The sequence below is a fragment of the Manis pentadactyla genome, chromosome 7 (genome assembly GCF_030020395.1).
Source record: "Manis pentadactyla isolate mManPen7 chromosome 7, mManPen7.hap1, whole genome shotgun sequence".
NCBI classification, from domain to species: Eukaryota; Metazoa; Chordata; class Mammalia; order Pholidota; family Manidae; genus Manis; species Manis pentadactyla.
Genome location: NC_080025.1, coordinates 138321041 through 138344603, shown reverse-complemented (window position 1 = coordinate 138344603; position 23563 = coordinate 138321041). Strand labels below are relative to the sequence as shown.

At 49.5% G+C, this 23563-nt stretch overlaps 2 protein-coding genes across 7 annotated transcripts in view; one reads left to right on the top strand and one right to left on the bottom strand.

The window, feature by feature from the left end:
• LOC130684319 (uncharacterized) overlaps window positions 1-9200 on the bottom strand; it is a 21964-nt gene extending 12764 nt beyond the window's left edge. The window contains exons 1-2 of one of the 4 annotated variants that reach the window (XR_008998572.1): window positions 8394-9182; window positions 3092-4620 (exon numbers count right to left, since the gene is read on the bottom strand). Coding sequence is in view for 1 of the 4 variants with exons in the window: in XM_057504859.1 (XP_057360842.1) it covers window positions 8394-8522 (129 nt within the window). In the remaining 3 variants the exon portion in view is untranslated. Of the gene's footprint in view, window positions 1-3091; window positions 4621-7634; window positions 7966-8393 lie in introns of those variants that run through there. The other 3 variants (XR_008998574.1, XR_008998573.1, XM_057504859.1) reach the window with 3 other exon arrangements.
• On the top strand, window positions 9175-23563 carry EPHA1 (EPH receptor A1). Of its 3 annotated transcripts, none has more exons than XM_036926138.2 (18): window positions 9175-9328; window positions 10394-10461; window positions 13632-13913; window positions 15266-15668; window positions 15905-16060; window positions 16373-16717; window positions 16868-16995; window positions 17238-17388; window positions 17858-17954; window positions 18180-18238; window positions 19053-19178; window positions 20023-20208; window positions 20358-20419; window positions 20556-20762; window positions 20947-21096; window positions 21373-21566; window positions 22966-23121; window positions 23202-23563. In XM_036926138.2, the coding sequence occupies exons 1-18, from the start codon at window positions 9247-9249 to the stop codon at window positions 23278-23280; spliced, it is 2931 nt and encodes a 976-aa protein (XP_036782033.2). In that variant the 5' UTR covers window positions 9175-9246; the 3' UTR covers window positions 23281-23563. The 3 variants fall into 3 exon arrangements, with proteins under 3 accessions (XP_036782033.2, XP_036782032.2, XP_057360833.1); XM_036926137.2 differs by having other exon boundaries at window positions 17801-17954; XM_057504850.1 differs by lacking the exon at window positions 16373-16717 and having other exon boundaries at window positions 17801-17954.

The following is a 23563-nucleotide window of genomic DNA, read 5'->3' as shown; positions in this document are numbered from 1 at the left end:
AAATAGTTAACCAGGATCAAATTGAAGCTTCAGCAGTGGAGGATCCAGCAGACACCACTTCGGTAAGATCTGGTATTAAACCCAGACATCTTCGGTCCTTTGGGTTTTTTTTAAGTTTCTTGAATATTTTGTTTGTTTGTTTGTTTGTTTGTTTTTGTTTCTTGAATATTTTTAAATAGAAATAAATTCTGGCTTAAAAAAAACTTTCTTAGTAAATTAAACACCCAGTACAATAAGTAAGGTTTAAATTTTGGTCTAATAAATACTGCTTCCCAGTAATTATTTAAAAAGGAAAAAAGTAAGAGAGGAAGTGAGTGTGAAAGGGAGAGAGGAGAAGGAAGGGGCGGAGGGGAAGGAAGGAAAGAAACCCTGCTGCTACTTTTCCTTAATCGGGGCCCCGCCCAGATGACTTGCCATCTTCAACGTAAGGAGGCTTCATCAGAGTGGAAGCATCTCTCTTTAGCATGTATCTATCAGACACATCACAAAGAATGATCGTCCTTTCCTCCCAGCCAGCACCTCCAAGATGACTTCGCTTCTGCGTTTTGTGTGCGTCCAGAACTAAGGGCTGAAAGTCGGACAAGCCCCTTATCGCGAGGCCCTCCCTCCCTTCTTTTCCCATCTGGACCTTATCTTACCACCTATCAGAGGCTGTCATACAGGGTATGACACAGGCAAGCTGAGAAAGCTACTTTCTAGCCTAAAGCCTGCCTATGTTCATAATAATAAGAATGTATGAAAATCACTGTCACTGTCATATCATGTTGATAAATATTCCTATGATATTCTAAGATTTTATAAACAATAATTATCTGTTGATAGCATACATGGCATTTGAAGATAGAGATGCAGTTACCTGCTTTCCTCACCAGGTGGCACTCACATTTTAAGGCTCATGACCTGGGTCCCTTCCAAACTTAGGAATTTTTTTGGAGAAGTGCATATTAATTTCTTAAAAGAGGTAGTTTGTATCTATATGTTCAAACATGTATGTTTCTGTGCATATACACTTATAACAGTAACTTCCTAACTAGAACTTGTTAGAAGAAATTATAGATTTCCCTATTAGAATCCCTTTATCAAAAAACTTCTAAGTACAATTTAAAAGGAATCAAACTATGCCCAATTAGGGCCCATATTTATCAAATACTCCTTTTATAAGACAACAAAGTGATATTACCTCCAGACCGCAGGAGCAATAACTTAAAATTGGAAGTGTGGACTATGCCAATCTACCCCCAAACCCTCCCCCTCTAGAGGTTAGTTCCCTGGAACTCCAAGCCTAGACTAGCAATACAATTTCAAGTTTATCAAATAAACTATGTTGGCCTAACCTGGAAGACAAAGCTGACAGTTTATTTCAGCTTCCTCTTTTCTTGTACTAAACTAAAACTGACTTTAAAACATAGCTAGATGGATCAAAGACCCAAATGTAAGTCATGAAACCATAAAACTCTTAGAAGAAAACATAAGCAAAAATCTCTTGAATATAAATATGAGCAAATTCTTCATGAACATATCTCCCCAGGCAAGGGAAACAAAAGCAAAAATGAACAAGTGGGACTATATCAAGCTGAAAAGCTTCTGTACAGCAAAGGACACCATCAACAGAACAAAAAGGTACCCTATGGTATGGGAGAATATATTCATAAATGACAGATCTGATACAGGGTTGACATCCAAAATATATAAAGAGCTCACGCACCTCAACAAACAAAAAAGCAAATAATCCAATTAAAAAATGGGCAGAGGAGATGAACAGACAGTTCTCCAAAGAAGAAATTCAGATGGCCAACAGACACATGAAAAGATGCTCCACATAGCTAGTCATCAGAGAAATGCAAATTAAAACCACAATGAGATATCACCTCACACCAATAAGGATCACCACCATCCAAAAGACAAACAACAACAAATGTTGGCAAGGATGTGGAGAAAGGGGCACCCTCCTACACTGCTGGTGGGAATGTAAATTAGTTCAACCATTGTGGAAAGCAGTATGGAGGTTCCTCAAAAACCTCAAAATAGAAATACCATTTGACCCAGGAATTCCACTTCTAGGAATTTACCCTAAGAATGCAGCACTCCAGTTTGAAAAAGACAGACGCACCCCTATGTTTATCGTTGCACTATTTACAATAGCCAAGATATGGAAGCAACCTAAGTGTCCATCAGTAGATGAATGGATAAAGAAGAGGTGGTACATATACACAATGGAATATTACTCAGCCATAAGAAAAAAACAGATCCTACCATTCACAACAACATGGATGGAGCTAGAGGGTATTATGCTCAGTGAAATAAGCCAGGCAGAGAAAGACAAGCACCAAATGATTTCACTCATATGTGGAGTATAAGAACAAAGAAAAACTGAAGGAACAAAACAGCAGCAGAATCACAGAACCCAAGAATGGACTAACAGTTACCAAAGGGAAAGGGACTGGGGAGTATGGGAGGGAAGGGAGGGATAAGGATGGGGAAAAAGAAAGGGGGCATTACGATTAGCATGTATAATGTGGGTGGGGGGCATAGTGAGGGCTGTGCAACACAGAGAAGACAAGTAGTGATTCTATAGCATCTTACTACGCTGATGGACAGTGCCTGTAATGGGGTTTGTGGGGGGGACTTGGTGAAGGGGGAAGTCTAGTAAACATAATGTTCTTCAAAAAAAGAAAAGAAAGAAGCCACGTGGAGAAAGACAAGTACTAAAAGATTTCCCTCATCTGTGGAGTAAACAAGGAAGCAAAACTGAAGGAACAAAACAGCAGCAGACTCACAGACTCCAAGAAGGGACTAGTGGTTACCAAAGGGGAGGGGTGTGGGAGGACAGGTGGGGAGGAGGGAGAAGGGGATTAAGGGGTATTATGATTGGCACACGTGGTGTGTGGGGGTCACGGGGAAGACAGCGTAGCACGGAGAAGACAAGTGGTGACTCTGTGGCATCTTGCTGCGCTGATGGGCAGTGACTGCAGTGGGGTGTGCAGGGGACTTGATCATATGGGTGAATGTAGTAACCACAATGTTGCTCATGTGAAGCCTTGATAGGAGCATATATAAATGATGCCTTTATTAAAAAAAACACTCAGCAGAGGCAAGTGATAGTAGCAACAACAGTACTGACAACATAATCAGAATTTTTTACTTTTGTAATAATGCCAGTATTTTTAAAAATGTCTTCAATGCTTTTGGTAAAAAGAGATATGCCCTTTTTTTTAAAAATCTCAAATTCAGTAAATGCCAAGGAATATAAAACATCACCCCAAATTCCATCACCCTAAAATAACTATTATTACCATTCAGAACTCTACTCCAGACATTTTTCCAGGTGAATATATGGGTGAAAAGATAGACATCAATCAGAAGGCACATCTAGTATTTTAATTCTAAAGGTAAAATTATATGATACTTGCATTTAACATTCAAAAAGCTGAAATGAAACTGGAGTGACTGCTGAAGCTGAAACAAAACTTATTTTACCATGAGATATTAATTCCTATAAGTTGCCTCTAAACTTAAAAGTTATTGAAAAACATTAAGAGGTGGAAATTATTATGCTCCTTTTAATTCCATGTTTCAATTTTAGACAGTACTATTAAAAAAAAATAGCTAGTTTACTACTTTCTCTTCTCTTCCTGTGGTCTAACCGGTAAACGTTTTCACAAGGACCAAGCACCAAGCATCGCTCTTCACCCCAAGGGATTCTGGTGTTTAACGCTTGTCTCAACTTGTTAAGTTTCTGATGTGCCCAAGTTCACTGAGACACATTTGTTCTCTCCTTCTTCTCCCTCCCTTTACCTGCCCAACATTATTGCAGCCATATAAATGTCGCCGGTTAGCAACACTATCTTTTCAGGCAGTCAAGCAGACAAGTTAAGGTGGAAATACAGTGATTTCTCAGGAGACACGCACAAATATTAGTAGAAGGAATTCTGAGTCATGGCCACATCAGGTGACTGATCCCTGACATTTCCATGTCACCATTCTGGAAATCAAATGAAATAATAGGATGATTGTGAACTTGTATTTCTACTTGGGAGCAAGATCAGTTAAGAATGGGAGTCAAGAAGGTGCTGTGGTAGTTCGTACCTACATTCACACTTAGACATAACGCATGACCCCAGGGGGATTCTCATTTCACCCCTCTGTCTCTCCCATCAGTGCCAGAAACAATTCCATCCCTTCTTTGTGGCTGCTACTATCCATTCTTCAACTTGAGTTGCCTCTTCTCTGAGGCCCATCCTAGAATGCAAGGCAGGCTCAGAGCTGCTCCACTACCTTCTTGCCCGTAAAACAAACAGAATGCTTTGGACTATTTTAATATTGCAGACAGAGACACAATTTAAAAACAACAAAAAACAGAACAAAAAGAAACACAGAAATGCAGAGAGAATTGCAATATGACCTGAAGGTGTTACTGTGGCATTTATTATGTGAATACCTCATAATCTCGATAACAAGAGTGATTTCTCTTAGCTCTTTCTTTATTTTTGTCTCGACTCTTCTTGAAATCCAAGCTTCAGCCAAACATCCCTTTTATTTCAGGGGCTGATGCTAGTCGATCTCCTCCTTCCCTTGGCACACTTTCCCCTTGATTTTCCCAAATCTATCTTCCAAGTAACCCTGAATAGGAGGACACAGAAATGAAAAGGATGTGTGCTCGCGTTGTACGGTGGTACCAGGAGCATCTGCTGGCTTACATAACCATATTTAAACTTGCCTCACAGGCTGTGAGGTACATGTCTAGGACCAACATCATTACCACCATTTCTCCCATTTTGTAGATCAGGAAACTGAGGTTCACAAAAGCTAGATGATTGACCTAAGGTCACATGGCTATTAAGTGACAGTATTAGAACTTTCTAACAGAGACCCTTGCTCCTGACATCTTAAAAGAAAACTTCAAACTGCCTCTCTCTCACACAATCCTATTTCTGGTATGAAGAGTTGCAGCTACTTAAACAGTATCAGGTGTTTTCTTCTTGGCAAAGTGACATGGAAGAAGGGAGGGACATGTGAAGGAGGGCAGGGAGGTGGAGTGGGATAACAGGTCAGTGGCATTGCTCACAGGCCGCCTCTGTACATATTTAATCAATTAAGGAGCCATGGGGCTATCAAAAAGTCTCTTTTAAAAAAGGAAGTACCTTCTGGGAAAATTAAGCCTCTTTCAGAGACACCCAGACCAACCGGATAAACTACGGGAGTCGCCCAGTATAGCAACTCAAATGTAGAGTACTTAACCACAGTCAAGAGGTCTTTAAAAATAAGGTATTCTTTATACAGTGGAATAGCATACAGCAATGAGAATGAATCAGCACACAGCTACATGAATTAATCTCACAAACATAGGTGTAAGTGAAAGAACTCAGACACTAAAAAATATGTATCAGATGATTCCATTTTATAAAGCTCAAAAACAGTCAAACCTAATCCATGGTGTTTTAAGATAGGATATTGGTTACCCTCAGGTGGAGCAGACAGAGTGGGGAGGTAGTAAAAAAACAAAATGTGGGTGCTCCCTACCTTCTTTGCTACTGGAAACCCCAATTAGGGGCCATAGGCCCCAGAGTCAGACAGGCCTGGGTTCAAATCCTTGTCCTGCAACTGGTGACTTTAAACAAGTAACTTAAATTCCCTGTGCCTCAGGTTTTTCCATCAATAAAACAGGACTAATAATACCTTCCTCAAAGGGTTGGTGTGAGAAGTAAATGAAATAATGCGTGTGAAGTGCTCTGGCAGCATGCGTAGGTGCTGTAATACGTGCTAACTGTGATTATCCCCGCCCCTGTAGCCAGATGGTAAGCCCGGGTCAGAGAACAGATAGGTCAGAGCACAGACCAGAAGGAAAGGGAAGAACCAGGTTAGCCCTGTGATCAAAGATGTGTGGAATCCACCGAAACACCATTCGGAGAGGGCTGTTTCTTCCCTTCCTACCGCCCACACAGTCTCCTGGATCTTTCTGCCCACAAATGCAGGCCAGCCCAACACAGCCAAAACAAAGCTGTTTTGGTCCCATCCACACGGGCCCTTGCTAGGGACGTGATACTAATCAGATAAACCAATTTGTACTGATGCTTTCATAGTGGTTGCCAGCAGCTAACTGGGTTACCCTGCTGGTTAAACTGCATTTGAACTAGAGCTTTAAAGGCATACAAGGCCTTGACCCAGGCTGGGTGAAATTTCACCTTATCCCAGGTCAGCAAGGAGCCAGGTGGGGTGGGGCTGGGCGGGAGGCAACAGAAACAGAGTAGTGTTAATGCTGGGGCTGCAGAAGCAAGCCAGAGCCCAAGAAGGCAGAGGCTGCAGGGAGGTGCAGGCTTTCTTTCCAGACTGAGGGATGAGAAGAGGGCCAGATGGTCTGGGTTCTCCCCACCTAAGAGGAAAGACAGGTGTATCCCTCTGGGAGCCCCATCAGCTAAGAAACTACAGCTTCTGGGAGAACAGAGCAGAGGGAGACTTCTAGGGTTTGACTTTGTATTGTTAAATGATGTCTTAGGGCAACCATACTGGGAATACTGCTCAGCAACCAGAAGGAGCAAATTGCTGATGCCCACAACATGCACGGGACTTGGGGGTATCATGCAGAAGAGACAAAGGCAGATTCAGGAGACTATGTGAAATTCAAGCCTTGGACAAAACTCATCTTTACCAATAGAATGGGTCCGATAGGAACTGCAAAGGGCACCAGGGATCATTTGGGGTGATAAAAGTGTTCTGGATCTTGACCAAGGCAGTGATAATGAGGGCATAAGCATTTGTCAGGACCCACTGACCTGTACACCTGGAATGGGTGAAATTCATTTTATGCAAAGTATCCCTCAATAAAGTTGCTTTTAAAACAAAACCCAAAAAATGATGTCTTAGTCACAGAGACTGTTGCACTCCAGGAGTGCCTGGGAGGCCCATAGGAGAACCTGAGTAAGTCAGAGCCTCCACATTCTCCCAGCACATTAACGTGTGCTAAGTGCCTTAGTTAGTGAAGCACTTTCTCTTCCTTTGATCATCACACCCAAGCCATGAGGTGGGCATGATCGATCCCATTTTATAGCTAAGAAAACAGACACACAGAATGGCTAAAAGAGCTGGCCTATGTCTTCTGACTGAATCTTGCCATCTTTCCAGGAAATAGCCTCAGAGATCAGCCAGATCTAGGAAACTAGGGTCCAGAGAGTATAAATAATTTAACAAAAGCTGCATTGCTAGTTAAGGACAGAGGCCAAAATCAAAGGCATGCTTCCTCCTACAACAAATAAGGAATTGTCAAATTGGGATTATCCTAAATAGAGAAGGTGGGCTTTCCTTCCCCTTCTGCAACACTTCCAGACCTGAGACAGAGAAGCAATCCTAAAACAAAAGCAAGGCCTCTTTCCAGCACTCTCCACTACACGGAGCAGCCCCCACCCCATCCCCCTGAGTCCCAGTGGTCTCCTAACTTTAACAAACGACAGCAATGAGCATATGCATTACCTCACCACAGTCTGGCTTATTTCCTAGCAGCAATTGTCCAAAGCTTGCTCCATTTCCCCCCTTCTGTTGGCTGTGCACCCTTCGCCCATTCCTCCCCGCTGAAATCACGAAGCTCTGACCCCAGTGAGCCTGTGAAGTGAAGCCTCCTCCTCCTTCCCAAAGTCCTTAACATTCGAAAGAGGCCCTTGGTGCAGAGCAGTGTGCGTCCTATGGCCCCTCTGTATGTGTGTGGGAGTAGAAGGAGAAACATACAATAGTGTGTACATTGGGGAAAAATCTGGAGATTTACAAGAAACAACTGATGGTAGTTCACTTGGAGACACAAACTGGAAGGTGGGAGGAAGGGAGGATTATACTTTCTGTTTTGTTTCTTTTCTGTTCTATGTGAACTTCCCAACCAATGTACATGAATTGCATTTATTTATTTACTTATTTACTTATTTATGCCAGTGAAGATAGTCTGGGCCAGGAAATTATAAGCCATTTTCTTCTTGTACTTACCTGTATAAAAAAGAAGAAAATCTGAGAAGTATTCATTTTTGAAAATAAAATAAGCACCTATAATGCACCACCTCCCTTCCTCCTTGGTGACTGAAATATGCAACAATTTTAGTGACAGAAAAACTATGAATGATTCATCCAAATGAGCTGGAGCCAGGGAGGAGCACAGGAAGGAGAGGCCCCAGGAGTGGAGCCCACCGCCTGTTCCTCGGTGGATGGATCATCCCCCTTTGAGCCACTCTCACCCCATTTTGCACCTCTGCCGGGGCCCACTCCTGTCTGTCATTTTGGTCGTGTGTGCTTGCTTTACGTGCAAGCCCCCAACACTCTTCACACTAAAGCCTGTTTAAGGCAGGGACTGTCTTACTCTTCTTTGATGTTTTCAGAGAGTAATGCATGCAGAATAGAAACTGAATATAAATACTTACTAAATGTAACGTAAGGTAGTGTCCAAGAGGGTGGGAAGGCCATGGGCTGACACCAGGATCTGTGCCTTCTCTACCACTTGTGCTCAAAACCGCCCACAGATTCCTCATGTCTGCTCTGTCAGTGCACATTAAGGTGCAAACTCCTTAACATGTTTACCAAGAGCTTCCCTACTCTGGCCCACACTTGCCTTTCTGCCTGGCTCCCAAGACAAATCCTGTGCCCCAGCAGTCAAACTGGTCCATTCACCACTCCCAGAGTGCACCTTGAGGCTCCCTGCCTTCAGGCCCTTGCTTATGCCTTTCCCAATCTCTGCCACTGAAAACCCAGCTCACTCCCTGAAGACTCACCCCCACCCCCCGGTGCCCCACAGACTGAGCTTGCTTCCTCTTTCAACCGTCCAGGTGCTTCTCTAAGAGTTGCAGCCCATCCTACACTATCGTCATCTAAGCCTCCCCTACGGAAGCATAAACCCTTCCTCCGCCGGTGTCTATTACAGTGCTAGGCCCTGAAGAAAGGGAGAGGAATACAAGGGTGTAGCTCTAATCTGAGGGAGAATTAGGATAAAGGCTGAAACAAGACTGGGCTGGGCCGGGTTTAGGATTAGAATTAGGACTGGGTTAGTCAATTTCCAAACCCACCCACTAGGCGGCGCCCGCAGTCTCATTCCTGTCAAGAAGTTTACTACCTGTCTAACAAGTTTCCTTCCTGCCCTGTCCCTTTAAGAAGGTGATCCAGGTGAGGCCGGACTCCGCCCCTGGCGCCGGCCCCGCCCCTCGCCCCCGCCCGGCCCGCCCAGTCCCTGCGACCTGGCCCCTCCGAGCGGGCCGCGGCTGCAGGTCCCGGCCCGGCGCCATGGAGCGGCGCTGGCCCCTGGGGCTCGCGCTCCTGCTGCTGCTGTGCGCGCCGCTGACCCCGGGGGCGCGCGCCAAGGAAGGTATTGACCCCGGCCCCCGCTGCCTCCCCTCCCCGGGCTGCGCCGGCACCCTCCTCCCGGAGCCGGCATTCCGGAGGAGGCCCCTCTCCTGCGCCTCCTCCCTGTTCCTCCTCGCGCCCCTCTCCAGCGCTCCGGTTTCGCCCGGCCGCCAGGCGATCCTCTGGCCAGGCCAGCCTTTGGTCTTTGACCCCAAACAGCTGCTTTCCCCAGTCGGCCACCAGCTGGCCCCTGCTGGCCTACACTTTGAGCCCGGGGTGGGGACTGAGCTCCTGACCGCTGCGAGGTAGCAGCGCCCAGACCCCCACCCCAGCAATAGTGGGGACCCCTCATTCTCAGTCCGAGCCTCGGGTGCCCAAACCAGAGGCCTGACCCTCTTAAGTAGGAGGCGGGATGTCGCCTTCTGCCCACCTAGGCTGCTGCGGGGAGTGGGCAGGTGGGAGACCTGCCCCTGAGGGATGGGTTAGGTCTTTGGGTGCAGGGGCTCCTGGACGCAGAGGTCAAGCCTTACATGTGAAAGCTTGCACACCCTCTCTGGCCCTCCTACCCCGATCCCCAGGCCCAGAGCCAGTGTCTTGTACCTTCCCTGCACACCCCCCTCACAAAGCAGGCCGTTTTCTGGTGGAAGGGAGTCGCTCCACCCAGGAACTCCCCTCTGAGGCCCCCGTCACACCCTCTCCACTCATGACCCCCAGCGTCTGAGCTCTCCTGCCCATCCACCCTTCCAGTTCCGAAGCCCACGGGTCCCGCAGGCTTCACCGACCCCCGCTGCTAGGGCTGCTCTTCCTAATGCTTCCTGCGTTGACTTTGGTCATAGAACCAGCCCTCCAACCCTTGCCCCATTCTGCCGTCCTCCCTTCACACTCCCTGTGTGCCGACAGACTACTCCCTGGAGTACTTCACTCCTGCTTCTTGGGCCATTTTCCCCCACTAAACCTCAGGAAGTCACAGCTGTTAGGAAGAGGCTGTTGAAGCCTTGGGGCTGCAGGCTCAGAATGAGGAATGTGGGTTGCACATGCGGGACCTCCTCCCCCAGAGGTGACAGGTCCCTTCTCTCCCCACCTTCAGTCACTCTGATGGACACGAGTACAGCACAGGAAGAGCTGGGCTGGCTGCTGGATCCCCCAGAGGACGGGGTAAGTGTCTGGGGAGGGCACAAGGCTGAAGGCCAGTGGGAAATGGGGCGGAGAGGTGGGTGGAGGAACAGAGAAAAAAGCAGGAAAAACTGGAAGTGTCTCCTCAGAGAGGGGGAGGGGAGATGAGTCAGAGCCTCCTGAATGGGACTTTTGGGGGGGTGGTCAGGCTTCACCCCATGGAGAACTCCACGCCCCCCTGGCCCAGTGAGGGAGAGCTGAATACTCCCAAGGATGTGGGGAGAGCCCCCAGGGAGAGAACAGACCAGCCAGACTGAGGATGGTTGAAGGCTGAGACCCAAACACCCCAAGTGTCAATCTGAGGCTCATGGTTCCCAATGGAGTTGCACAGATAGACTGCGGAGGTCAGGGAACCTCATATATTCCATATACATATTAAATATATTCTTAATGGAGTGTATGTACGTGTGCATTATTTTCTGGAGAGGACAAAGTTTTCATCAAATTCTTAAAGGTCTTTGACTCCCCAAAGTTATAAGCTGCCCCACTAGAGGTCCCTGAGCCCTTGGCACCTCCTCCGTCCTCGCCAGCCCCACGACACAGTCCAGCTGTTTGAGCCTGCTCCACTCCCTTCCCTCCTTGGTTATTCCTACGACCCAGTGAGCAGAGGTAGGGTTGCAAGTCCCAGACAGCACCTTTCTGCCACTCAGCAGAGATGACCACACAACCACTGGAGGCTGCCCCAGATGCCTCAGCCTCCAGGACTCTGGCCTCCGGCCTCCCTGCCCTCTGGTGCTGGACCTGTTCACTGTGTGTTCTCTCTTCCCTGTGCTGCTCCAGCCTCTATTTCAAGGGTAGGGGTTACTTGCTTTCTTTCCTTCCTTTTGGGTCCTAGGGTCCTGACTCTACTCTCAGCTCTCCCACAGACTGGCCTATAATTAGATTTAATAGACCAAACCATAATGTATCCTACAGGAGGGGCTGCTTGGAAAATCCTGGATTAGGCCAGCCCTAGTAGGCATCTCATCTCATAAACCAGCTACTCACTCCCCAGGAAGGGCCGCAGGTCCATCTGCTGGCTCCCATGGGCCTGCCCTGGACCCTGGCCACTCCCATCCAAGTTATTTCCACCCCAGTTGGGCTGGAATGGAAGTAAGGCCCCATTGCATGGAAAGTAAGAGCTTTGCACTAGGAGGGCAAGAAAACAGCAGTCACTGCCTCCCCTGCCCATCTTTTTAGAACACACACATGTACACTCAGATTCAGGCTCCCCAGAATGTACCCATGTAGGAGCCCGCAGCCTGAGTGATAGGTGAAAGGATCCTCGCTGCTGATTCTGGGCAGCTGGTTTGCTCCCATCTTTCACTGCTGGAACCAGAAGAGGCAAGTCACAGCTGGGAACATCTGTTTCTCCTGGCACCAGCTGTAGCTGTGGCCACCTAGCTAAAGAGCTGCATGTTAACCACCCACCACCCTTCCACCTGACCTCTGTCCCATTCATTCCACTCAGGCCTCCCCATCACAGCTTCCTCGTAAGAAAAGGTTCTGAGTGCCTCTGTCATTCCCGTGTCATTGCTCGGACACCCCTTGCCCAATCTTTGAACCCCCTAACTTAATGCAAAAGCACGTGCCTCACAGCAGCATATATTTCTTGCCCCTGCTCCACCCCATCCCAAATTCTTAGTGAATGGTGCTTTTTCCTGCCTTTCCCAGAGCTGAAAGTAGCAATGAAAGAAGCCCTTGGGAAAGTGAACTAAGGGCCTCAGTCTCTTGTCTATAAAATAAGGGAGGTGCAACCAAAGTATCAGTGGAATATGTTATAGAATTTGAGAGTATCTTCCTTAAATTCATCTGGCAGAGAAAATGCTTAAGGATGGCTGAGAATCTTTTTGAAAATGAATAATAATGAAATAAGAGACTTGTCCCTCCAGATATCAGAACATACTATGCAACTATAATTAAAACATGTGACATTGCACAAGATACTCAGGTCAACAGAAGTCCAAATACAAACCCACATATATAAGACTTTAGTATGTTACTAACACTGAAATTGCAAATCAATGTGGAAAGTATAGACCGGCCAATAAATTGACAATTGGATGTTCATAATTTAAAACAAAAGTAAAGTTACATCTCAACTTCACACTTTTATAAGTTTGGGAGGGAGAACTTCCCAAGGAAAATACACAACGCAATGAAGGTAGATGTTAGTATGTAAATATTTTAAATGTATGTCAACATCAAAGACATAATTAGTAAAAGTAGGTGGCATGACAAGAGGAAATATTTGAAATACATAAATAGAGAAGCTATGTTTCATCCATAAGATTGGCCAAATATAAAAATACCATTAATATCTAGCGCTGATGAGATTTTGAGAAAATAAGTCCTTGTGCATTGTTGGTAGAAGTGTAATAAATGGTAAACACCTTGATAAATGATAAACCCTTTCTGGAGGACAATTTGGCAATATCTTATAAAGTTTATAATATATTCACCCTTTGATACAAAAGCTCTACAAAAATCTTGCAGAAATCTGTATGTTTACTTAAAAAAAAAAAAAAACTAGAAGATACCTAAATGTCCCGAAGTAAGTGGATGTTTAAGTAAATGATGGTATGACCCTACAGGGGAATACGGTTTTATGTATTGCTAAAAAGAATTAGGTAAATCTATATTATACTCTTGTGGACATCTTTCAAAGACTTTTCTTTAAAACAAAAAGGTTACAAAATAACACTTGTATATTTTCAGAAGTTATGTTAAAAACACATTTGGGAAAACACTCAAACATTTCTTTAGAGGCACTAGCTAGGGTCTGGGAAGTTTTACTCCAAATTGTTCCAAGTGGCTGCCTCTGGGAATAGCTGGACGAACGGGAGGACTTTCATTCTTTATTATTTGCAAGTTTTAATTCGTGGACTTTTTATAATAAACACATAGAGGCAAAATGATTCAGAACATTAATTCTGGAGCCTCGAGTGCCTGGGTACACGTCGCAGCTCTGCTTCTTTATAGCTGAGTACCCTGAGCAAGTTATTTGATTCCCCTGTGACTCAGTTTCCTGTGTTTACAACAGTGACTGGCCCTGGTAAGTGCTGGATCACTGCTACCTATTATTTTTACGAAGTTTAAAAATTCCTCCCCATCAGCTCTAGAAAACCAGAGTTTGGGGACTTGGAGCCTGACTCTTGATTTTCCTCTCGCAGTGGAGTGAGGTGCAGCAGATTCTGAATGGGACGCCGCTGTACATGTACCAGGACTGCCCGTTGCAGGAAGGTGGAGACACTGACCACTGGCTTCGCTCCAACTGGATCTACCGCGGGGAGGAGGCGTCCCGGGTGCACGTGGAGCTGCAGTTCACTGTGCGCGACTGCAAGAGTTTCCCTGGGGGCGCCAGGCCACTGGGCTGCAAGGAGACCTTCAACCTCCTGTACATGGAGAGTGACCAGGACGTGGGCATTCAGCTCCGACGGCCCTTGTTCCAGAAGGTGCTTCCAACCCTCAGTGCATTTCGGCCCTAGCCCTGATCCCTGCCACTTTTTTCATGACGCCCCTCAGCTAAGAAAAAGAGAAAGCTCCAGAAACAGGAAGAGTCTATATGTGGGATGGCGGTAAGAATTGTGACTAGAAATCAGAAGAGGTGTATTTAAGTCCAGGACACCCCCTTGCCCACGGGGGATACCTTCCGAGACCCCCAGAGGAAACCTAAAACCCCGGATATAGCTGAACCCTGTACATACTGTTTTCTTCCTACACATATGCACCTCCGGCGCTTTATTTATAAATTAGCCACAAGAAGAGACGAACAATATTAATAAAGTAGGACAATTATAACAATATGCTGTAGTAACAGTTCGTGACCGTGTTCTACCATACTTCACTCACCTCTCTCCCGAGGAGGTGAAACCTCAGCGCTGACGTGGGAGGGGAAGTGAGGCCGGCGACCTCTGCCCTGCGGCGGGGCGGCGTCAGGCTACCGTTGACCTCAGGCCGTCTACTTCCGGGCGGTGGGGGGCGGACCCGCCGAGAGCCAAACCCGGATAAGAAGGAGCTGCAGTACCTTCTCTGCTGTGCCCCGACTTTGGACTTAACGTCTCAGAGATTCGGTTTCTCATCTTAAAACAGTGATGATAATAATGCCAGGCTTACCTGTTTTAGAGGCTTTGTGAGCATCCATTGAGATAACAGCACATGATGGATGCAGGGGAAGGATATTTTGGCTTTTTCTGTCAGTAGCCACCACAGTCGAATGCCACACCCCCCGTGAGTCTACCCAGAGTTGTGTAGCAAGACAGTTCTCTGCAGGCTGTCTCCCTGATGCCATCCCTTTCTTTCTTACTCAAGAAAACGTCCTGAGATATAGAAGTGTAAGGAACGTATCTTTGTAAGATGTGCTCTCATTTTTTTCCCAAAGAGGATGTTGTAAAGTTTGTTACTAGTAATAAATTAATGATGACACACTTTATAACTGATCACCTCATTGGCACTGAGGTTGGAAACACCTCGAGTAGTGGAAATTATATGGGATGTCGCATCTCCCTGCCCTGATTCCAATCCTAGCCCTGTGGTGTCGTGGCGGTGTGATCTTGCAGAAGGCCTTTAAACTCTCTTAGCCTTAGTTCATTTATCTGTTAAATGGGGGTGGTAATCCATCCTACTTTATAGGATTATTTCATGGACTGAACAGCGTAATGCACATGAAACGCTTGGCTCAGTAGCTCCCATGTAGTAAGCGCTTGGTTTATGGTTTTATAAATTGTATTAAGCAAATAATCCTTTCTCTCATATGGGACAAAGCTTGACTTTGCTGTCACTGCTCTTTTTCCACTCACCTTCCCAGGTAACTACAGTGGCTGCAGACCAGAGCTTTACCATTCGAGACCTTGCATCTGGAGCTGTGAAACTGAATGTGGAGCGCTGCTCCTTGGGCCGCCTGACCCACCGTGGCCTCTACCTCGCTTTCCACAACCCGGGTGCCTGTGTAGCCCTGGTGTCTGTACGGGCGTTCTACCAGCGCTGTCCTGAGGTTGTGCACAGCTTGGCCCGATTCCCTGACACTCTCCCTGGACCTGGCGGGTTGGAAGAAGTGGCAGGAACCTGCTTGCCTCATGCCCAGGCCAGCACCAGCCCCTCAGGTGCACCCCGTATGCACTGCAGCCCTGACGGTGAATGGTTGGTGCCAGTGGGGCAGTGCCACTGTGAACCTGGCTATGAGGAAGGCAGCAGCAGTGGAGGATGCCTTGGTAGGGAGACTCAAGGTGGTGAGAACCTTCAGGGACCACTGGGGGAGTTGCCACATACTAAGGGAGGGAAGGACACCGATGCTCTTAGCTCAGCAATATTCCAACTGAGTGAGTGGTTCAGGGACCCAGGGAGACACATGTGCAGTGTTTCCAGTATAACGGCCTGGGGCAGGGTGGGGGTGAATCTGCCTGCAAAATCACTGGACAACCATGGTTCCACTGCCTTCTCTCTCCAGCCTGTACTAGCGGCTCCTACAGGGCAGACACGGATACACCCCATTGCCTCAAGTGCCCCCAACACAGTGCAGCTGAGGCTGAGGGGGCCACCATCTGCATGTGTGAGAGTGGCCATCACCGAGCCCCTGGGGAGGGCCCCCAGGCCGCATGCACACGTGAGTCTGAGGGCAGGGCCTGGTCATCTGTGAGGAGGTGTGGGACCTTTGTTGAGCCTGTATTAGAGTTGGAATTTTCCAGTTTATTAGATACTGGGGATTGTTCAGGGTGCTAGAGGCCCCCACTCACAACCCCTGCTCTCCCTGAAAGAATGCAGAGATGTAGTTAAGCTACTTTTTCCTCAGTAAGAATCCAACCTCCCAGCAAGACCTTGGGAGGACTTCAAGGATTGGGGTGGTAGGAGGAGAGGAGGAGCCAGTAGCTTGGGTGAGCACAAAGCTGCTGCCACTGATGGCCCCCCTCTCCCACAGGTCCTCCCTCCATCCCCCGAAACTTGAGCTTCTCTGTTTCGGGGACTCAGCTCTCCCTGCGCTGGGAACCCCCAGCAGATATGGGGGGGCGCCAGGATGTGAGGTACAGTGTGAGGTGTTCCCAGTGTCGGGGAGCAGCGCCGGATGGGGACCCCTGCCAGCCCTGTGGGGGAAGTGTGCGCTTCTCCCCGGGGGCCAGTGGGCTCACCAAGCGTGCTGTGCGAGTCGATGGCCTTGAACCCTATGCCAACTATACCTTCAACGTTGAAGCCCAAAATGGAGTGTCGGGGCTGGGCACCTCCAAGCACGCCAGCGCCTCGCTCAGCATCAGCATGGGGCACGCAGGTGAGAGGCCTGAGGAGGAGCCAGGACAGGACCTGGAGGAAATCCCCGGGGCTTAGGACCACAGGAACAAACTGATGTGCAGGAAGCAATCGAGAAGCTAAAGTTAGTTCCTCTTTCTTTCCAAATCCACTGGAATTTTCTGGCTCACAGAGTCACTGTCAGGCCTGACTCTGAGGCTGGTGAAAAAGGAGCCCCGGCAGCTGGAGCTGACCTGGGCAGGGGCCCGGCTCCGCAGCCCCGGGGGAAACCTGAGCTACGAGCTGCACGTGTTGAACCAGGTAAGGATGAGGCTGAGAGAGTGTCTCTGGTGTCCATACCGAGGCGCACCCCAACATACCTAGCTCTGGTTGCAGGATACCAGGGAAACTACCGAAGTGAACTGCATGGCTTTCTCAGGACAAAAGTCTGCAGAGCCCTGCCGTTCCCCAACCCACACCTCCCCACATGATCCCAAGACTGCCCATCACCTTCACCAGGTCTGGCGTGGAAAAGCCCAGTTAACACAAGTCCCCGTCCACAGGATGAAGAACGGTACCAGATGGTTCTAGAACCCAGGGTCTTGCTGACTGAACTGCAGCCAGACACCACGTACATCGTCAGAGTCCGAATTCTGACTCCACTGGGTCCTGGCCCTTTCTCCCCTGACCATGAGTTTCGGACCAGCCCACCAGGTGGGTTGGTTATCTGTGTTTTGCATCAAACAAACACACACCCTGTCACCCCAATGAGGTTTCTCTGACCCTGTTCCAAACAGTGACCTTACCTGTACATGCACACACACACATATGCATACACACATTAAAAACTGCCATTGGGGGACAGTCCCTGATACCAAGTACAGCAGCCAGTAGCCCATCAAATCTCCTAACCCTCATGCGCCCTGTGTGAGGCCCTTTCCACAGGCTCACTCTCTCCTCTCTCTCTCTCTCTCTCTCTCTCTCTCTCTCTCTCTCTCTCTCTCTCTCTCTCTCTCTCTCTCTCTCTCTCTCACACACACACACACACACACACACCTGTCTCCCAGGTTAGGGTACACACACTCAAGACCCACTGAGAGACCTGACCTTGGGTGTGCCCTGTTAGCCTCCATCATCTCTGTGGACTCTGAACCCCCCAGACTTCCTCATCCCTGTGCAACAGTTTCCAGGGGCCTGACTGGAGGAGAGATCGTGGCCATCATCTTCGGGCTGCTGCTGGGTGTAGCTCTGCTGCTCGGGATCTTTGTGTTCCGTTCCAGGTGCCGTACCTGTCCCTGCCCGCCCACCATCCTGGGTCCCTTTGCCCAGTCAGAAGCCCCTAAGTGCAGCCCCAACGACCCTCCCATCCCTGGTACCAGAACGCCAGCATGTGCCCACACCCACCCTGTGCCCCCAGTCCTTGTTTGCTGGGGAAACTTGGTGGAGCCTGTTGGGCCCCTGAGGTGGTCTGGGGACCCTGAACAAGCTGCCCCTGGTTCCCACAGGAAAGCTCAGCGGCAACGGCAACAGAGGCCACGTGATCGCGTCACTGACGTGGACCGAGGTACATCAGGAGCACCTGAGTGGGTGCTTGTGTGTGCATGTGCGTTAGGAGATACCACTGGGATGGGACCAAGGGACCCACATTTGCTAGGCCAATTCGGGGCACACCAGTGGGGTCTGTTACTTCTAGGGCTCTTGTGTTTTGTACCTAATTAACTTTGGTTAATCAACTTGGCACTAGTGGCCCCTCCGAGGCTCTGTGCAGTTACCTGTTAGCTGTTGGTAGCACTGTGACAACACCCAGGCTCTGAGCGGCAGCCCCATCTTGGCTGGTCAGGTCTGTGGACTGAGGCTGGTGGGAGGGAGATCGCTGGCAGGCTCCCTGAAGTCCTCTGAGGCATGTGGGCGTCCTGCTGGTCACCTCATTAAGGGCCTCACTACGGGGCAGCCAGTGGACTGTCCAAGAACCGGGGTGTGAGGGAGGCTTGTCTGGAATGTCAACGAGGTATGAGTGACTGGAGGAGTATGGCAAGCAGCAGTGAGGAGAAAGGGCCAGGAATTTGAAGTGTGGGTCAACTAGCCATGGGAAGAGGGTAACTCAAGGCCACGAACCCTCTTTCGGGTCTAGGTTCTGGCCCACTGCTCTGGGCTCGGGTGAGGACATGGTTGCTTTGCACAGACAGGAGAAGAGCAGCTGGGCTGTGGAGGCTTTGTTACTAAAGATAGAGAATTTCTCCCACTTCAGCCAAAACAAGATTCTTAGGGAACAGAGAATGAGAGGTCTAGTGTCTGCTGTGACCCCTCCTCCCCACCCAGTACCCCTGAGCCTTAGAGTTGGCACTCCTGTGGCTGAGCCCTCTCTGTTCTCCCTGCAGAGGACAAGCTATGGCTGAAGCCTTATGTGGACCTCCAGGCATATGAGGACCCTGCCCAGGGAGCCCTGGACTTCACCCAGGAGCTTGACCCAGCCTGGCTGATTGTGGACACTGTCATAGGGGAAGGTGAGCCCCACAGTTCCATGTGTGGCAGCACAGAGCTTCCAGCTGCCCTTTCCTGCCAGCCCTTCACTGTAGAGCCCACTGGCCTCTCTGCTGGTCCAAGAGCTCCCAGATGCGTTCCCTCTCTACTCTACCATTTGTCTGCCCTGGATACGGTCACGTCATAACCCCCTTATCAAGTGTCCTGGAGCAGCCCCCACCTCTTGCAGGATTCACTTCTGTGCCACGGAGTTTCTGATAAAGAACGTTAAACACATTGTCTTTGTCAACACAGGGGTCATCATGCCCAGGCTCTGGCTATTCTCAAATGTGGGACCCATTCAGAGCCTTCCTCACCTGGCATTGCACCCCACCAGGGGCCTAGTGTCCTTGGGCTGCCCTCATCCTTTGGGTCACCAGAGGAAAGATCTGAGCAGAGAACAAAGCTTCACTGTGTCCTTGCAGATTAAGCAACCAAGCCAGCTGAGCTCTGACCAGAGGAGCCTATGGAAGAGGGTAGCACCGGTCAGCCTCCCCCATCACTTGCACACTGGCCCTGGACCAGCCTGCCTTCATGAACACACCCCAGTACCACCTCAGTGTACATTTACCCAGCATTTATTGAGTACCTTCTGTTAGCCAAGAACTGTGCTAACCTAGGAGAGTGCGCTAAACAGGTTGCAGAGCTGTGCTTCGTTTCCACACTCCAGTCCCCTTCCCTAGGAAGTACAGCCCAAGCCCTTGTCCCAAAAAGGGTGTGCCACTTTCTGGTCCAGAGAAGAAGACACTTAGGGGGCTGGAGGATATTGCTTCCTGCCCCCCTAGGGGAGCCTGACAGTGCACATGACCCTGTTTTCTTTCCACCCAGGAGAGTTTGGGGAAGTGTATCGAGGGACCCTTAGAATCCCCAGCCAAAACTGCAAGACTGTGGCCATTAAGACTTTGAAAGACACATCTCCAGACGGCCAGTGGTGGAACTTCCTCCGCGAGGCAACCATCATGGGCCAGTTCAATCACCCACACATTCTGCACCTGGAAGGTGTCATCACGAAGAGTATGAGGATTGGTCTCCAGGAGCATGGGAAGGGCGAGTGGGGATGGGGGTTAGACCACCAGCAGTGGAGGGAAGATGTGCTGCTGAGGGCAGGAAGTCTGGGTCTGGGGAGAGGTGTGCACCGTGCTCACGTGTGCTTTGTGTCTCAGGAAAGCCCATCATGATCATCACAGAGTTTATGGAGAATGGAGCCCTGGACGCCTTCCTGAGGGTGAGGAGGGCAGAGGGCCTCTGCAGAGAACAGAGGGCAGATCACGGGGCATGCACACAGAGCCCTGGGTACTGCTGCTGATCTGGGAAGAGGAGACCCTGTCTATCCCCTAACTCACCCCCTCACCCTGCTGCAGGAGCGGGAGGACCAGCTGGTCCCTGGGCAACTGGTGGCCATGCTGCAGGGCATTGCATCTGGTATGAACTACCTCAGTGACCACAATTATGTCCACCGGGACCTGGCCGCCAGGAACATCTTAGTAGGTCAGAACCTGTGCTGCAAGGTGTCTGACTTTGGCCTGACCCGCCTCCTGGACAACTTTGATGGCACCTATGAAACCCAGGTAGAGCCCTGTACACTCACTGTGTACACATTCACATAGTTACATGCTATACACACAGCCACACGTGAGTACAGGATGCATGCTCATGTGGGCATAGTAGCTGCCCGTCCCCTTCACACGGGTGTTTTTTCATCCCCTCCATGCCCTGAAACACATCACCTTTGTGTCCCTGATGCCCTTTTAGGGAGGAAAGATCCCCATCCGTTGGACAGCCCCTGAAGCCATCGCCCATCGGATCTTCACCACGGCCAGTGATGTGTGGAGCTTCGGGATTGTGATGTGGGAGGTGCTGAGCTTTGGGGACAAGCCCTACGGGGAGATGAGCAATCAGGAGGTAAGCCTGAGGTACTCCTCCCTGCATCACCTCTTTATGCACCTTTCATCCCCTCCCTAAATCCTCCCACAGGCCTTCCTGCAAGTATCTTTTATTTCTTCTTCCTGACCCACAATTCTCCTGCACTCCTATCTCCTCTGGTCCCCCTGCCTTATACCGTTCTCTTTACTGCTGGCCAGGGTGATTTAGAGGCTCTACTGCAGTCTGACCTTGTGGGAACAGACCTTTCTCTTGGGCCACCAGGTTAGCCTCCTACTCCTATTTCAACTGCTGCAGGTAATGAAGAGCATTGAGGAGGGGTACCGGTTGCCCCCTCCCCTGGACTGCCCTGCGGCGCTCTATGAACTCATGAAGAACTGCTGGGCTTACGATCATGCCCGCCGGCCCCATTTCCACCATCTGAAAGGACATCTGGAGCAGTTGCTTGCCAACCCCCACTCTCTGCGGACCATTGCCAACTTTGATCCCAGGTGACCACGCTGGGGAGGGCGATTTGGAGGGCAGATCTGGGAGAATGGAAGTGGGCATTTAGTCACATCCACTAAGTGCTGGGCCTGTGGAGCTCTGGACAGAGTCCAGCATATGGGACAAGACCACAGTCTGTACCCTCAGGGAGAATCCATCCTGATGGGAAGATGTGCCCCACCCCTGATAGCTCCAGTTTGATAAAGATAGAAAGCAAACACACTGAGATGGGAAGGACAGAGAAGCAGTGCTTATGACCTCATACCCGCTCCACACAGCTCCATCCAAGCTGAGGGCGGGGATGCATGGCATGACTGGTAGGGGCAGCCTTGTGGGATCTGGAAGGGCCCCCAGATCACGTGGCCAGGGCGAGCCAATTGAAAATAATGCAGGGTGACAGGGGCGTCCAGTTCAGGGACTGTGGCCAGAGATAAGCTGAAGAGTAGCAGAGTGCAAGAGGACCCGCTCTGCTGAGAAATTTGGACTTTATCCTGAATGCAGAGAACTGGTAACCAGTTTTTCTAAATTGTCCATGGGAGGGGCATGGTAAGATTTTTATTTTACCAGAAACAATGCCAGAATGTGGCAAATGACCTGGTAGCAGGGGAAGGTCAGGGAGAAGGGCAGGACTGGATTTCAAATGCTTTATCGGGTAAACCAGCCCTGGCATGCTGGCCTCTATCAAACCACCATATATAACCTTGTTTCTGGGAGAAAATGTGCTCTAAGTTCCAACTTTTGAAACTATCTTTTGGAGCACAACTCCCTTGTACACTGGAGACTGCATGTGCTAATCTTTCTGGAATGTTGGATATTTTTCCCCCAGCAGATTTACTTTGCTAATGGTTTTTGGCTCCGTTTGGCTTTAGTACAGGAACAGTCATTGTATTGTGAGTGTCAGAGTGCAAGAATAACAGCTGAGGTTGGAGGTGGCAAGCAGAGGCTGCTCCCAGAACTCCAGGGGCCACCCTGGAAAAAGGCAGGACCACAGCTGGCTTCCAGGGCCTCTGTTCTGCCTCCTGCTTCTTCAGCTGAGAAAGTTGAAACTGTGATATCTTAACCAGCCCCCAGCTGCCCAGAACTGGCTGCTCCAGTGGCAGATAGGCCGGTGGCACACTCCCTTTGGGGACTAACGGGGCTGCTGCTTCACCCAGGTCTATCAGTGTGGCGGGCCTGTTGGCCTGCCCGTCGCTGTGAGCCTACCAGGAAACAGGCCAGGAAATGGGTTCCCAGACAATGGCCAGGCTAACCCGCAAAGTCTAATCTCTCTGCTCAGACACCCAACTTGAATGCTGGCTGCAGATGCTCGTAGGCTGGGCCCCGATTTCAGGAAAGCTGAGGACTCAAAGGCCGAGGACAGCCCGTGCATCTCCCATGTGACTAAGGCAGCTCATGTCCCCATAGGGTGACCCTCCGCCTTCCCAGCTTGAGTGGCTCAGATGGGATTCCTTATCGAAGTGTCCCTGAGTGGCTGGAGTCTATACGAATGAAACGCTACATCCTGCACTTCCATTCAGCCGGGCTGGACACCATGGAGTGTGTGCTGGAGCTGACTGCGGAGTGAGGACCCTGGGGGCATGGGCAGGGGAGGGCTGCTGGGGTTTGAGCCCACAGGCTCACCATCCTTTCCTCGCCCACAGGGACCTGGCACAGATGGGGATCACGCTGCCGGGACACCAGAAGCGCATTCTTTGCAGTATTCAGGGTTTCAAGGACTGAGGCCTCCTCTCCCCCCCGCCCTATCCTCGGGGAGCAAGGATGGGGCCAAGGCCACTCATTATGCCCCGCCCTGCCCTCCCCCTCCCCCAGATGGAGGCCTTCGGTGCTGCTTCGCCCAGCCTTCCCTGAGAAAGGTGCCTCTCAGCCTGGAGCCTGTTTTAAAAAGGGAGGTGGGGGTAGAAGTAAAAAGGTGATGGGGGGAGGGAGCTAGGGAGGGTTTAATATATATATACATATACAGATATATTTTTGTAAATAAACAGGAATTGAGTTTTCACCTTTA